The following is a 12,887-nucleotide window of genomic DNA, read 5'->3' on the forward strand; positions in this document are numbered from 1 at the left end:
TGTATGTGGTGGAATAAAAAAAGCTTTTTTCCTTTTTTTAAAAAAAAGGTCACGCAATATCCTGTCCTAGTTCTTCTGTACTCGTTTGTTTTTCATTCTGCTGACAGTTCTGTTCTAACATCCTGTTCTAACACCCATGTTTCCAGTCTGCTTCTCGTATCTGTTTAATCTTACATTAAAGGCTTCTCGTAAAGGGTAATCACAATCACTACAATAGCTATCATACCCAAAAGCACTTTTGAAGCACAAAGCCAGAAACAAAACAGTTACTAACAGTTATTCTGAGTAAGTTTTTGTTTGAGCTTATAATAATAAACTTGGCCTGACGCATGTGTCCAACTGTAATTAGATACTGTTAACTAAACAAACCTCTCAAGCTGTATACATTTACACACACACACACACACACACACACACACATAGCATTGGGAGCTGAACGGAATGTCCTTGAATGTTTCCTGGCCTTGACATGTTTTATTTTTTGACTTGATAAATCTGCCAGTTATTTATATAATTAAAAATGAACCCAAATAACCTAAAGTAATATATAAAATGTCTGGTGGATGTTTCATGTAACAGTGTAAACACAGCTTTTCTGTTATACACTATTATACATCTATCTATCACACACAAACCTACACATACATTTTATTGGGAGCAGGATAGTCAGGATGTTATATAAAAGTGTAAAGTCTCTAAAATCTATCTCTCTCTCTCTCTCTCTCTATCTTTACCTTTTACACACACACACACAGGTTTTAGAGCAGGATAGTCTTGCCCTTGAATGTTCCAAAGCCTTGAAATACAGATAACAAAAACAGGGAAGATAGCCATGTCTAAATGTGAAGTCTCTAATATAAACATATGTGTGTGTTTTTATATGCAAATCTACCAGTTACTACTAGCACCTCCAAAATAAACTGGAATTAAAAACCTTTTTTTACACAGACTTTTGACTGCAATACTTTTTCTCCTACTATAAGCTGTCATTTTTCAGACACAAGGTTTATGAGTAACCTATATTACAGGCTAGTGACCACTTACCACACTGTAATAAACACTCTCTCACTGATTTTAGAGCATGCTGGAGGATTATAATTTTGTGTTTACCTGCATCTGTTGTAATGAGATCTTAATTTTTTATATATCAGTATAACCTTTTTTTTTACTTACAGAAATTATAATATAATATAATATAATGTGGTTACTGGCATAAAATACATTTCCTATGTATTTCCTACATTTCCTATATATATTATGTCTATTTACATTGTAGATTCTCACTGAAGCCATCAAAACTATAAATGAACACATGTTCATTTATAAATGAAAATCTCTCTCTCTCACACACACTCTCTCTTTATCTCTCACACACTCACACTCACACACACACACACACACACACACACATAGTTTTGGGAGCAGGATAGTCTTGCCCTTGAATGTTTGAATGTTCCAAAGCTGTTCATTCATAGTTTTGATGCTTCAGTGAGAATCTACAATGTAAATAGTCATGAAAAAAAACACATTGAATAAGAAGGTGTGTCCAAACTTGTGGCCTGTACTGTATATAGTTACACATTGTTTTTATTATCTTTATTTCCTAGTTTTCACATTGTTGTTTCTGTTCTTATAAGCTACCAAATAAAGCAGATGACTTTAATAAAGTCTAAATGAGTGGCAACATGGGAGCCTCAAAACAACTCTCAAATGACCTAAAAAAACAAAGATTGTTCAACATCATGATTAAAGGGGACATGAAACACTTCAAGTATTTAGTATAATTCACAAGATGTATTTTCACTCTAACAAATTTTATACGTTAACAGTTGTCAGTGAAACTGAATCTGAATCTAAATGTCATTTTCTTAAGTAAGCGCAGCGCCATCTTGTCAGGTTTCTGCAGGAAAGATCTCTGAGCAAATGATCCACGTTAGCCTAGTTCAGCTTCGCCTTCATCCATAATCTCCACAAACAACAAGCTCTTTTACACTAGTTATGTACCTGGACTCTTCTACCAACCAACCTCGTGACGTCACCAGTGCTGCACGGGCAACATGGCGGTGCCCTAGCGCAAACGTAACAAACATAAATATATTATAATTTAGTGAGTAAACATTTTATATAAAAATCCCCCCCCCCCCAAATAAATTCCATTATATTTAATCCCTTAGAAAACTTGTACAAACAGAAATGTTTCATGTCCTCTTTAAGAGGAAGGATACAAAAAGCAATCTCAGAGATTTCAGCTGTAAGTTTCCACTGTGAGAAACATAGTGAGGAAATGGAAGAACCACAGACACACTTCTAGTTAAGACTGAAGTGGCAGAACAAGAAAAATCTTAGATAATCAGAGGAGAAGGATGGTGAGAGGAGTCATAGTCAACCTCAACCCACAAATCAGCTCCAAACACCTACATCATCATCTTACTGCAGATGGAGTCTCTGTACATCGTTCAACAATTCAGTGCACTTTACACAAGGAGAGTCTGTATGGGAGAGAAATGCTGAAGAAACCTTTTCTGAGCACACGCCACAAACAGAGTCGCTTGAGGTATGCTAAAGCTCATTGGACAAGCCAGCTTCATTATGGAATAAGGTTCTGTGGACTGATGAATCTAAAATTGAGTCATTTGGAAGGTGGTATTTATGGTGGTAAAAGAACACAGCATTCCAAGACAAACACTTGAAACACTTGCCCCCTCAGTAAAATCTGGTGGTGGTTCATCGTGGGGCTGTGTGTTCAGTGCAGATACTGGGAATCTTGTTAAAGTTAAGGGTTGCATGGATTTCATTTAACATCTGTAGATTCTTGAGAACAATGTTTAAGAATCAGTGAGAAAGTTGAAGTTGCTTCGGGGCTGGATGCTTCAACAAGACAACGACCCTAAACCTTTTCAAAATCTACTAAAGCTTTCATACAAAGCAACAAAACAACGTTTTGGAACGATCATCTCGGTCCCCAGACCTGAATATTATTGAAAATCTGTTGTGTTTAAAAAGTGGGCTGTTCATGCATGGAACCCTTCCAACCTGACTGAACTGGAGATGTTTTGTAAAGAAGAATAATCTATAGTGTTTCTGCAAAAGGAGGATCTACTTAATATTAAGGTAATTTTCTGCTGAGGTACCAAAATTTACACACTCTCTAACTATAAACTTAACCATGGAATATAATTATTAAACTCCTTAAGAGATTATATATATATAATTCAAACACACACTTTAGTTGTGTCCCTGGGGTTTCACTCGTTCCCATTACCGTAAAACATTACCCCGACTAAAAACTCTGGAACATTCTACAAGTTACAGCTACAACAGGAAGTTACATCAGGAAGTTACTTCAAGACCAAAATTACCAGTAATTTCCCTCATTAGTTTTTTCTGTATATTTGATCTTATTGTAACTATGACTGAGGAGGTCAGTCTTAACACTGTGTCCTGTTCCCTAAATTAATTCTTAGATGTTATTTGTTTATTTTTTAAATACAAAGTTTGAGAAAATCACTAGAATCTGCTCAGTGACCTCATGCTATTAGCATAGCCGCCATTTGTTTCATGTTTTTTCTATTTGTTTCTACTTGTTTCATGCTAATTCTATGCTAAAAACTCATTCCTGCTATTTCAATTCCTGTTACTCAAAATAAAAAGTAACAGGAGTGAGTACAGAAACAGGAGTGTTTTTATTTGAACATGCAGTCAACCATTTCTTTATAATAAAGACTTTCCTGAAATAAAATCAGGAAATGGAATGCTTTTTAAATGTCACATAAATTATGTAACCATCTTCAAATTAAAAACCCTTTAAAAAAATTATGTAAAGCTGCCTGAGTTTGACTAGTACATGTTTTGAATAGTTACATTTATGTTATTAGATTATATAGAGTTACAACAAGCAAATGGCACATTCGGGGGATTTTATTTTTGTATCTTTATTTTATACTGTTGTAATTTCTGTTTGAAGATTAATAAAGAAAGCAAATAAATCTGTACGTGTGTGTGTGTGTGTGCGAGTATGTGCGCGTATTCGTGCACGCGTGTGTGAGTGTTCGTGCGAATATGTGCTCGTGTTCGTGCGTGTGTGTGTGTGTGTGTGAGAGAGAGAGAGAGAGAGAGGAACCTTCAGTCAAGGCTAGCGGGGGACCATAAAATCCGGAACCTTTGTTCAAGGCCATGGTTTCTCCGCGGTTGTTTTTGAAGGGCGGTCTCCGCTGTGAGTGTAGAGCTGGTGATGGTCAGATATCAGGATTAATTTAATAATTAATAAATGAACGGGTTCAGCGGGTCTGTGTGAGCTCTGCGGGGGGCTGTGATTATATAGAGGGGTGTAGATATTTTAGAGAGGGGAGTTGGGGCTGGAGCTCGTCTCTCTGCAGGACTTTTATTATAGCTGAAGTCTGCAGGGTTAGAGTTGCTGTGCTGGTGTTCAGGAGCTGGGACTGACTCTGCTGAGTGTGTGTGTGTGTGTGTGTGTGTGTGTGTGTGTGTGTGTGTGTGAGGCTGTTAGGAGTTTCTTGTGCCCGCTGTGCCTCTCTAAGTGTTTAAAGGCTGGGCTGTAGCTGCAAAGCCCACTGGGTTCAAGCAGAGCTGCGAGAATCAGGCTCTGCACCCCCCTGCCCCAGGATCAGAGCTCAGGTACTGCAGAAGCATAAGCAGCTTATAACTGTGTGGGACTGGTTTCCCACGACCCCCGCCTTCACTTCAGCTGGACTTGTAGATGTGTGAACATGAGAAGAATCAGGGGATCCTGTGTTGCTTTAAGGTGGATGCTGCAGACATCTGGTGTCCATGGTGTTCATGGTGCTTTGTCATCATTTGGTAAGTCTCCCAGCTTATCTACCCTCATAGAAATAATTTATAAAGTATTTCATTATGCTGAAATAGGTCTGTACTTAAATTATGTTTTTTAATTATGTAAATTTGCACTAAATTTATACTGAGTATACAATTTAATATATGGGTCAATGACGTGATGCTTAAATTTTGTGTCCAACTACAATTTTTTCAATTAAAAAAAGGTTTAAAAGCATTACAAGTTAGTTATGTACAGGTGCTGGTCAACGAATTAGAATAATTTGAAATAGTGCAATCATGAAATTCTTTGAATGCATTTTTTGTGCAGAAAGCAAATCAGGTGTTCACCGCACCTGTCCTACTCGTTAGACTAATCACAGAACTCGTTACCTGGAAAAAAAATTTGCTCAGCTGAGCTTTCCAAAAGGCCCATTTAGGCCATTTAACTGTGACACTGTTGTTTTATTGAATTAGAATAGGGCTGTCCCTAACGATTATTTTTTAAACGATTATTCTAACGATTATTTTTTTCGATTAGTCGACTAATCTATTCATTGAGAAACATATTTAAATAATTATTTTACGTTTTAAAGCAAACGATAAATTACTATATTTATATATAATAACAACAACAACAACACCACAAGCCTACTAAACCAAACCCCACACTTATAATCCCTTACATGTACAGCACGTTGTTTAGATCTATAACGCTAAAAATGGATAAGCTCCCATACACCACAACCGTGTGTTGCACTGTTTTCTGTGACCGCTAGATTTTGTGACCACTGGCAAGTAGTTCTCAGCAGACCGGTGCACTGGCCGATTCGAAACGTGTTCGTTTCTAATGTTTACCCCGACTGGCCAAAACGGTTCAGTTTAGGGCTGAGGGTAAGGTGTAGGTATAGAAAGCTTCCGTTTTGCCAATGAACGCTCATAACCGTGAGCACTGGTCACAAAATTCCGACGGTGACAGAATACGGTGTGACACCGCAGCGCCGACGGCGCTAGCTAAAATAACTTAAGGCAGCTAGCTTAGCTAAACACCTGAACTTATGAATAATGCTACTGTTTCTGGAAACTGCGAAATGCCATGCACAAATATAAACCAAAAATGTATAATTTCTGCCTGTGGCAGGTTTAAAACCTTTGGTAGACAGCCTTAAGTCTTTTTAAGGACACCCGCGGAGACCCTGATGTAAACGGTAACTTACTGTGTGACCCTGTTGACATAGTGCTCCTGGATGTTTGCGCTTCAAGTGCTCCTTTTGCACATATGGCAGAGGACCACATTGTTGCCCTTTTGCGTGAAATGCTCCCAAACTTTAGATGCCCGCTGGCGTTTTTTTGTAGCTGGAGATTGCTCTCCGGAGTCCAAGCTCTCTAGAGCTTAGATTCTCTGCCCGAACCCGACATGACCCGAGGCCCGCCCGTAAATCCGACCCGGGCTCCAGAAAATAGTCCGAGATGTAGGCGTCTGTTTTTTAATTATATTTTTATTTAAAAAAAAAAAACGAAAACTGAAAGTGAAACTAAACTAATTTATTTATAAGCGCTGTTTTCACTACCGCAGTTCTACAGCGGGGGTGTTGTGCCGATTCTGTCCGCGAAGCGGGAGTCAGATTCAGCAGAGAGTCGGATTCGGCACAAACGCGGCGGCACCTCGCGGTCCGCGGTGTCAGTTGTAAGCGCTCGCGCTAGCCGCAAAATACGGCAGAAAACACTGAGGGAGCTGCAGAATCTTCACCTGTGAGTAGAACAAGCAAATCTCTCTCTCTCTCTCTCTCTCTCTCTCTCTCTCTCTCTCTCTCTCTCTCGCACGTGAACTCCTCCGCGTTTGACTTGCAGAACTGTGTTTAGCTGTTCTTAAAAATCATTTTAATTAAATAATAGTTCTATGCTTCTATGTTACCGTGTTAATTAACATAATTCTGATCATATTTCGCTCATTAAAACAGCCCGAAAACAGCCAGTTGGAATTTTTGGGCCCGATCTAACCTCTAAAACCTCTAATGCTCTCCACAGGCGCCGCCATGTTTACGACGCGCCGACGCACGTTATGCAAATCGATGTATTTTTGTAATCGATGACGTCGATTATGTCGATGCGTCGCCCCAGCCCTAAATTAGAATAATGGAGAAACCGTTTCATTGAATTAGAATAAATGCTCGAATTTTTGTTTTCTGTGAAGAGTGTTCACTGTGCAGTATAAAGTCAGGGTTGAGTAGAATTTCTAAGTTGTAAAATCAATCATGGGTAAGCAGCGCGACCTCTCAACCGGAATAGTGGCTCAAATTCAAGCCCTTCGCCAACAAGGCTTGACCCAAACTAAAATTGCTGAGCAGCTCGGCATCAGCCAGTCTTCCGTCTGCAAAGCTCTCAAGAAAAACTGCAGCAAGCGCACCAACTGTTCCGGCGTCCGAAAAACTTCTGCTCGCGACAACAAGCAGCTGAGAAAGATCGCAGTCAGCAACCGGTTCAAGTCCACTTCCGAGCTCGGCGACTTGTGGAACAAGCAGGCCGGCGCTGACGTCTCCAGATCAACCACTTACCGTCGTCTGCGCGAACTCGGCTTCAAATCTCGCGTTCCAGCAGTAAAACCGATGCTGAACAAGAAACAAATGGAGAAACGGCTGAAGTGGGCCAAAGAACACGGCGAGTGGACTGCTGAAGACTGGCAGAAAGTGGTCTTCAGTGACGAATCACGCTTCTGCATCTCCTTCGGTGACCAAGGTCCTCGTGTCTGGCGTCGTGGTGGCGAAACCTACAACCACGAGTGCGTGAAAAGATCCGTCAAGTTTCCCCAGAGCGTTATGGTCTGGGGATGCATGTCCGCTCGAGGTGTAGGGAAACTCTGCTTCCTCAAGAAGACTGTCAATGCTGCCGTATATCAAGATGTTCTGGAAACGTTCCTGATTCCGACTGTTGAGGAACAGTTCGGCGAAGAAGACTTCATATTTCAACAGGATCTTGCACCGGCTCATGCGGCAAAGTCGACCAAAGATTGGTTCACTAAAAAACAGCTTGAAGTTTTGGCATGGCCGGCCAACTCGCCTGACCTCAATGTCATTGAAAACCTTTGGGTCATCGTCAAGCGGAAAATTCGCGACAGAAAGCCTACTACGCTGGACCAACTGAAGCAGAACATCGCCACTGCCTGGGAAGCTGTGAGTGCGGAAACTTGCGACAAGCTGGTCAAATCGATGCCGCGGAGACTTCAGGCAGTCATACAAGCCAAGGGGAGCAGCCACAAAATACTGAGAAAGTGATGATTGTAATTATAATAAAAATTATTCTAATTCAATGAAACGGTTTCTCCATTATTCTAATTCAATAAAACAACAGTGTCACAGTTAAATGGCCTAAATGGGCCTTTTGGAAAGTTCAGCTGAGCAAATTTTTTTCCAGGTAACGAGTTCTGTGATTAGTCTAACGAGTAGGACAGGTGCGGTGAACACCTGATTTGCTTTCTGCACAAAAAATGCATTCAAAGAATTTCATGATTGCACTATTTCAAATTATTCTAATTCGTTGACCAGCACCTGTAGTCTCTCTCTCACATTTGTACTTACTTTAACTTATTCAAAATAATTAGTTCATCAGAAAGTTTTGGTCATTTAAAGTGTCAAAATATCATGTGGTGCGTCCGTCCCACCATGACTATTGTTTTGACAATTTATTTGTAATTACCCCTAACCAATATATTTTATTTTGTTGCCTTTTTCAGCATGATTTTCAAAGTGTTTTTTAGTCCTGTACAAAACTGCAAAGCATTTGTAATTTTATTTCCATCGTAATATACGCAACATTTCCCAGATAATCTCCATTTAATAGAATATCATGTGGTGCGACCATCAAGAAACTACTACTTTGGGACCTTTATGTTAAAACCAATTTAAATACAGGAAGTTACATCATTTACCAGTTTGCCAGGGACCTGTAGAAGCTGCATGCAAGTTTGTAACTCTCTCTCAAATTTGATAAAAAATAACCTTTTTAACAGCTGGTATGTAGTTGCCACATTTGGATATCATGTGGTACAACCTCAAAAAAATAATGAATATTAAGTTATTTCTACAAATATATATACTTTAATTATAAATTTCACAGTGACCTTTTGTGGGAAGTTAGCTTATTTTGTTTAGGTGGCCAATTCTCTGCCTGTAAATTCTGATTAAACTTGAAAACATCATATGGTGCGACCATTGCAGAGTGTTTTCCATGATGGATATATGGGCTAGATTGTCACTTTTTGTGCTTTTATATTTAGTTGATGACATGTACACACAAAGTACTATATTTTAGTATTTTTTTGGAAAATATTTTAATGCAATTTAAGTCATTTTGAGTCAAATTACAGCTTATGTTTAATCTTTGTCAAATATAATTATAAAAATGGAAAAAAAAACAAGCAGGTCTTTTAACTTTTATCTATTTCTTTACAACTGTAAATCTATTTTACCAGATGCCGCTGTCAAGCAGAGTGAAAAACGCTCGCCATAATTCTAATCCCGCAGATATTAGACTTGAGATGAGATGCTGGCCAAAAAATCAGGGTCAACTATTACTTGCTATTGAGAGCGTTCAGAAACATGATGTAATATTTCCAGGCAAATTAACCACGGTTAGGGGCACCTTAAAATTCACCAGGTTTTGTCTTCAGATGCTGCACAAATTAGTTATTGGGAGGTGTAGAGCTGGGCAATATGGCCCCAAAAATGTTTTATTAAACTAGAGATGATAAAGAAATGGTTAAAAACATTTATTTTTGTTTTTACTCAAATTTCCCTTTAGTGGTTAAAGTGCAACCAGAAACAAACAGAAAAACTATTGTAACAATTAAGAACATCTAGTAACTTTTAGAAAGCTTTCTCCAACATAGTTTAGGTACTGACGCAATGCACCCTCAAACCTGTTTTTTTTTTTCAATTCTAGAATTAAATGTTTTTAACAAAGCTATAATATTCGCTGCACTTACAACACATCATAACACTTATGTTTTACACATATTATATTGTGATGAGATTTTTGTAAACAAAAACAAAAAAAAGGAGGCATGTGCTATTCTTCATCCTCCTGGTGTTGGGGCATCACTAGTAATAGGGGAAGTCTTCAGTGAGTTGGGTAATTGGTCATGTAAATTAGGGAAAAATTGGGAAAAAAATTTAAAACAGTTCTGGTTTTGTATGGAATTCTATTTTTGTATTTATAATTAAATAATTAAATAGTAATAGTAATGATACGATACTTTGTCATTTGGAGCGACCACTCATCATGTGATGCAACCTCACAGAAACTGTATTAAATTTAAAATAAAGTATCCATTTCCTGTTGCTGAAATGTTAACTATTGATACTGTATGCTGAAGTTAATGGTATTTTAGAACACATTTAACAGTTTTATAGGATTTACAAAATTACCCTATTAACTACATTATAGCCAGTGATTGTGACACTGAAAAACAAAATTCAGATAATTATTCACAGAAACAAAAAAATAATGCAAATATTTTATTTATAGACACTTTATATTAGTGGAAATTTGTAAAATAAAAATAAAATATATTAAGGAAATTAATTTTAACATAAATCACAGTCGCACCACATGACATTTTGTAAGGCCAAGGCCAATTCTTCTAAATAAAAATACTCTAAAATCACTTAATCTAAAATTTTAATGAGTTTATGTGTTCACAACACTTTATATCACAAATTTTTGAACAATTGCAACCGATACTCTTATTTTTTGTATTTTAAAATTGGCATGTTGAAAATCCTTATACGTCATTGACCCATATAAATTTTTTTATTATTATTATTCTGAACCATGGTTTCCTAATCATTATTGGAGTCTTACTCATGTCCAGTTCTGCAAACATTCCTGCTCTCGCCTTGCGGCTTCCCGTAGCTCTCCTATTGGTTGATGACATTGATTATGTCTCTATTAGCATGAGCCAAGTCTCAAGACGATAATAGTAAACATGGTTGAGTTTATGGGAATGAAAAAGACTCGCTTAAACCGTAACTCCTAACCAATTTACACTAAACGATCTATGTGACGTGACCACAACTCGACTCTAGCAAGACTCTCGTCATTTTATCCCTATACTGGAATTTTGCGTCAGTAAAATCACTTGAGAATCGTTTGGTGTAAGGTCGGCATTAACCTACATGAGCGAGTGCAAGACTTCTACTGTGGGAAGCAAGGTTATTAACCAGCTCATGAGAAGTTACTATTTTACAGACCTCAGTGATATTTAGCAGATAACATAAATCTGCAGCCTGATATAGATCTCAGTTATGAACTGCTTACTGGTGTCAAGAGAAGTCAGTACAGACTGAAGATAAGCAGCTAAATAGCTAACGCTAGCAAGTTGCTAGGAATGGTCAGGAGTAAAGTTTACCATTACTTGCTTTGGAGGCTAGAATTTTCTAAACATATGATCACATTCGTAGTTAAATTGAGTGAGTATAAGTTTAACTTACAGTTTCTGATGTATATATCTCATTTACCCTCTACCCTGTTATCCCAGCTGCACACTAACTACTGATATGAATGTAAACACTCATGTTTTTAAGTTATTTAAAATCTGTCCCTAGTAAGCTAACCTAGTGGTGATGATGAATAAACTGTCTAAAGTAGATACCTGTTCAGGTGAAAAGTAGCCTATGGCTTGTTGTCCTCTTTCTTGTTGACTTCTGTCAGAATTGCTGTCGATATTTACTCCTGTTGTATTCCCTCTTTGGTCATTGAGCTTTCTGGCTATATGCCCAGGCTTTTTAGGCTGAGTAGCAGCTAGGGTTTGCTTGCTAGCTTCCATTACCGCAGACCTGCTTTTTTGCTATTAAACCTGGCAACCTCAGTGGTGGAGTTACTGTTGGGGAATGAGTTAGAGGCAGCTCCACACAGATTCCATTACTGTACTGGCAGGGAGTTTTAATGTTGCGGTTTTAATGTAGTTAATTGATGTATAATCTGCTCACTGCACTGGAATTCAGGGAAAGCTATTTAGCTTGTGTCTTATAATTAACTTTGTGCACAAAACACATTTTAGCATGACAGTATTTTGTTTTCTGATTACCCTGCAATTATTTCTACCATGCCATTCATTTTTGGTTTGGGTGGGTGCGGCTCCTCTTCCACTGCCTGCCCCTCACCTGCTGAGGTCTGCGAATGCCCCCCAATTGTCCAGGCTCTGCCTTAACATAAGTTCCCATAGCAAATTAAAATAATGAGCTGGGAAAACAGAATATGAAACTTTAGCTTAAGAGAATGTGATAGCTTAATCAAATATTTTTATAACAGTAAAACTTGTAATAATGGTAGATGACCTGCTCTTCTTTACACACCATGTTGTTTCAGTTGCTTGGTCTTGCTGCTTTGTGCTTTACAGCATTAGACATATTTGACCATTTCTAACTCAACAGGCCACTCAGCCAAAACAGACTTTTGTCACCCCATTACTCATTAATCTCCACTGGCTACTGGTTGTTGCTCGTATTAAACAAAAAGCCCTTATGGTTGCCTACAAGGTGATAATGGGACAGGCTCCCCTCATACTTGTATGTGCTCCTAAAGGTCTACAGCTGTGGAACAAATAAGAGACCACTTAAAAAAAGAGTTTCTTTGATTTTATCAAATTAAAAACCTCTGGAATATAATTAAGAGGAAGATGGATGATCACAAGCCATCAAACCAATCTGACTGCTTGAATTTTTGCACCAGGAGTAAAGCAGCATAAATTTATCCAAAAGCAGTGTCAGACCGGTTGAAACATTTGCTGCATTTAGGTTTACTTGACACTGAACAGATTCCCTTTGGATTGCTTTTATTTCTGTTTATAAATAAGGACTAATCTACACTTTCTAATGTACACATGTACCATGATGATAATAATAACAAACCTCACCATTTAGAGATTTCAAATATGCAAACCATATTAACAGAGTTAAAACTGTACAGGACAATAAAATAAAATAAAATAAAAAAAAGTTAAATTTATATTTAACCCACAAAATAAATTCTCCATGGCTTACTCTGCTCTAGGGTGAAACCTCCATTACCTCTGTTGGGAAAAGATAGAAGTAGGCCAG

The 12,887-nt window shown here is 38.0% G+C and overlaps 1 protein-coding gene across 2 annotated transcripts in view; it reads left to right on the forward strand.

Annotated features, from left to right (window-relative positions):
• The first annotated feature begins 4,188 nt into the window (after positions 1–4,188).
• Positions 4,189–12,887, forward strand: part of fdxr (ferredoxin reductase) — a 72,660-nt gene continuing 63,961 nt past the window's right edge. Inside the window, exon 1 of one of the 2 annotated variants that reach the window (XM_049464927.1) lies at positions 4,189–4,818. In XM_049464927.1, the coding sequence (XP_049320884.1) occupies positions 4,728–4,818 (91 nt within the window). In that variant the 5' untranslated portion in view covers positions 4,189–4,727. The remainder of the gene's footprint in view (positions 4,819–12,887) is intronic. The other variant, XM_049464926.1, reaches the window with a different exon arrangement.

The sequence above is a fragment of the Astyanax mexicanus genome, chromosome 15 (genome assembly GCF_023375975.1).
Source record: "Astyanax mexicanus isolate ESR-SI-001 chromosome 15, AstMex3_surface, whole genome shotgun sequence".
NCBI classification, from domain to species: Eukaryota; Metazoa; Chordata; class Actinopteri; order Characiformes; family Acestrorhamphidae; genus Astyanax; species Astyanax mexicanus.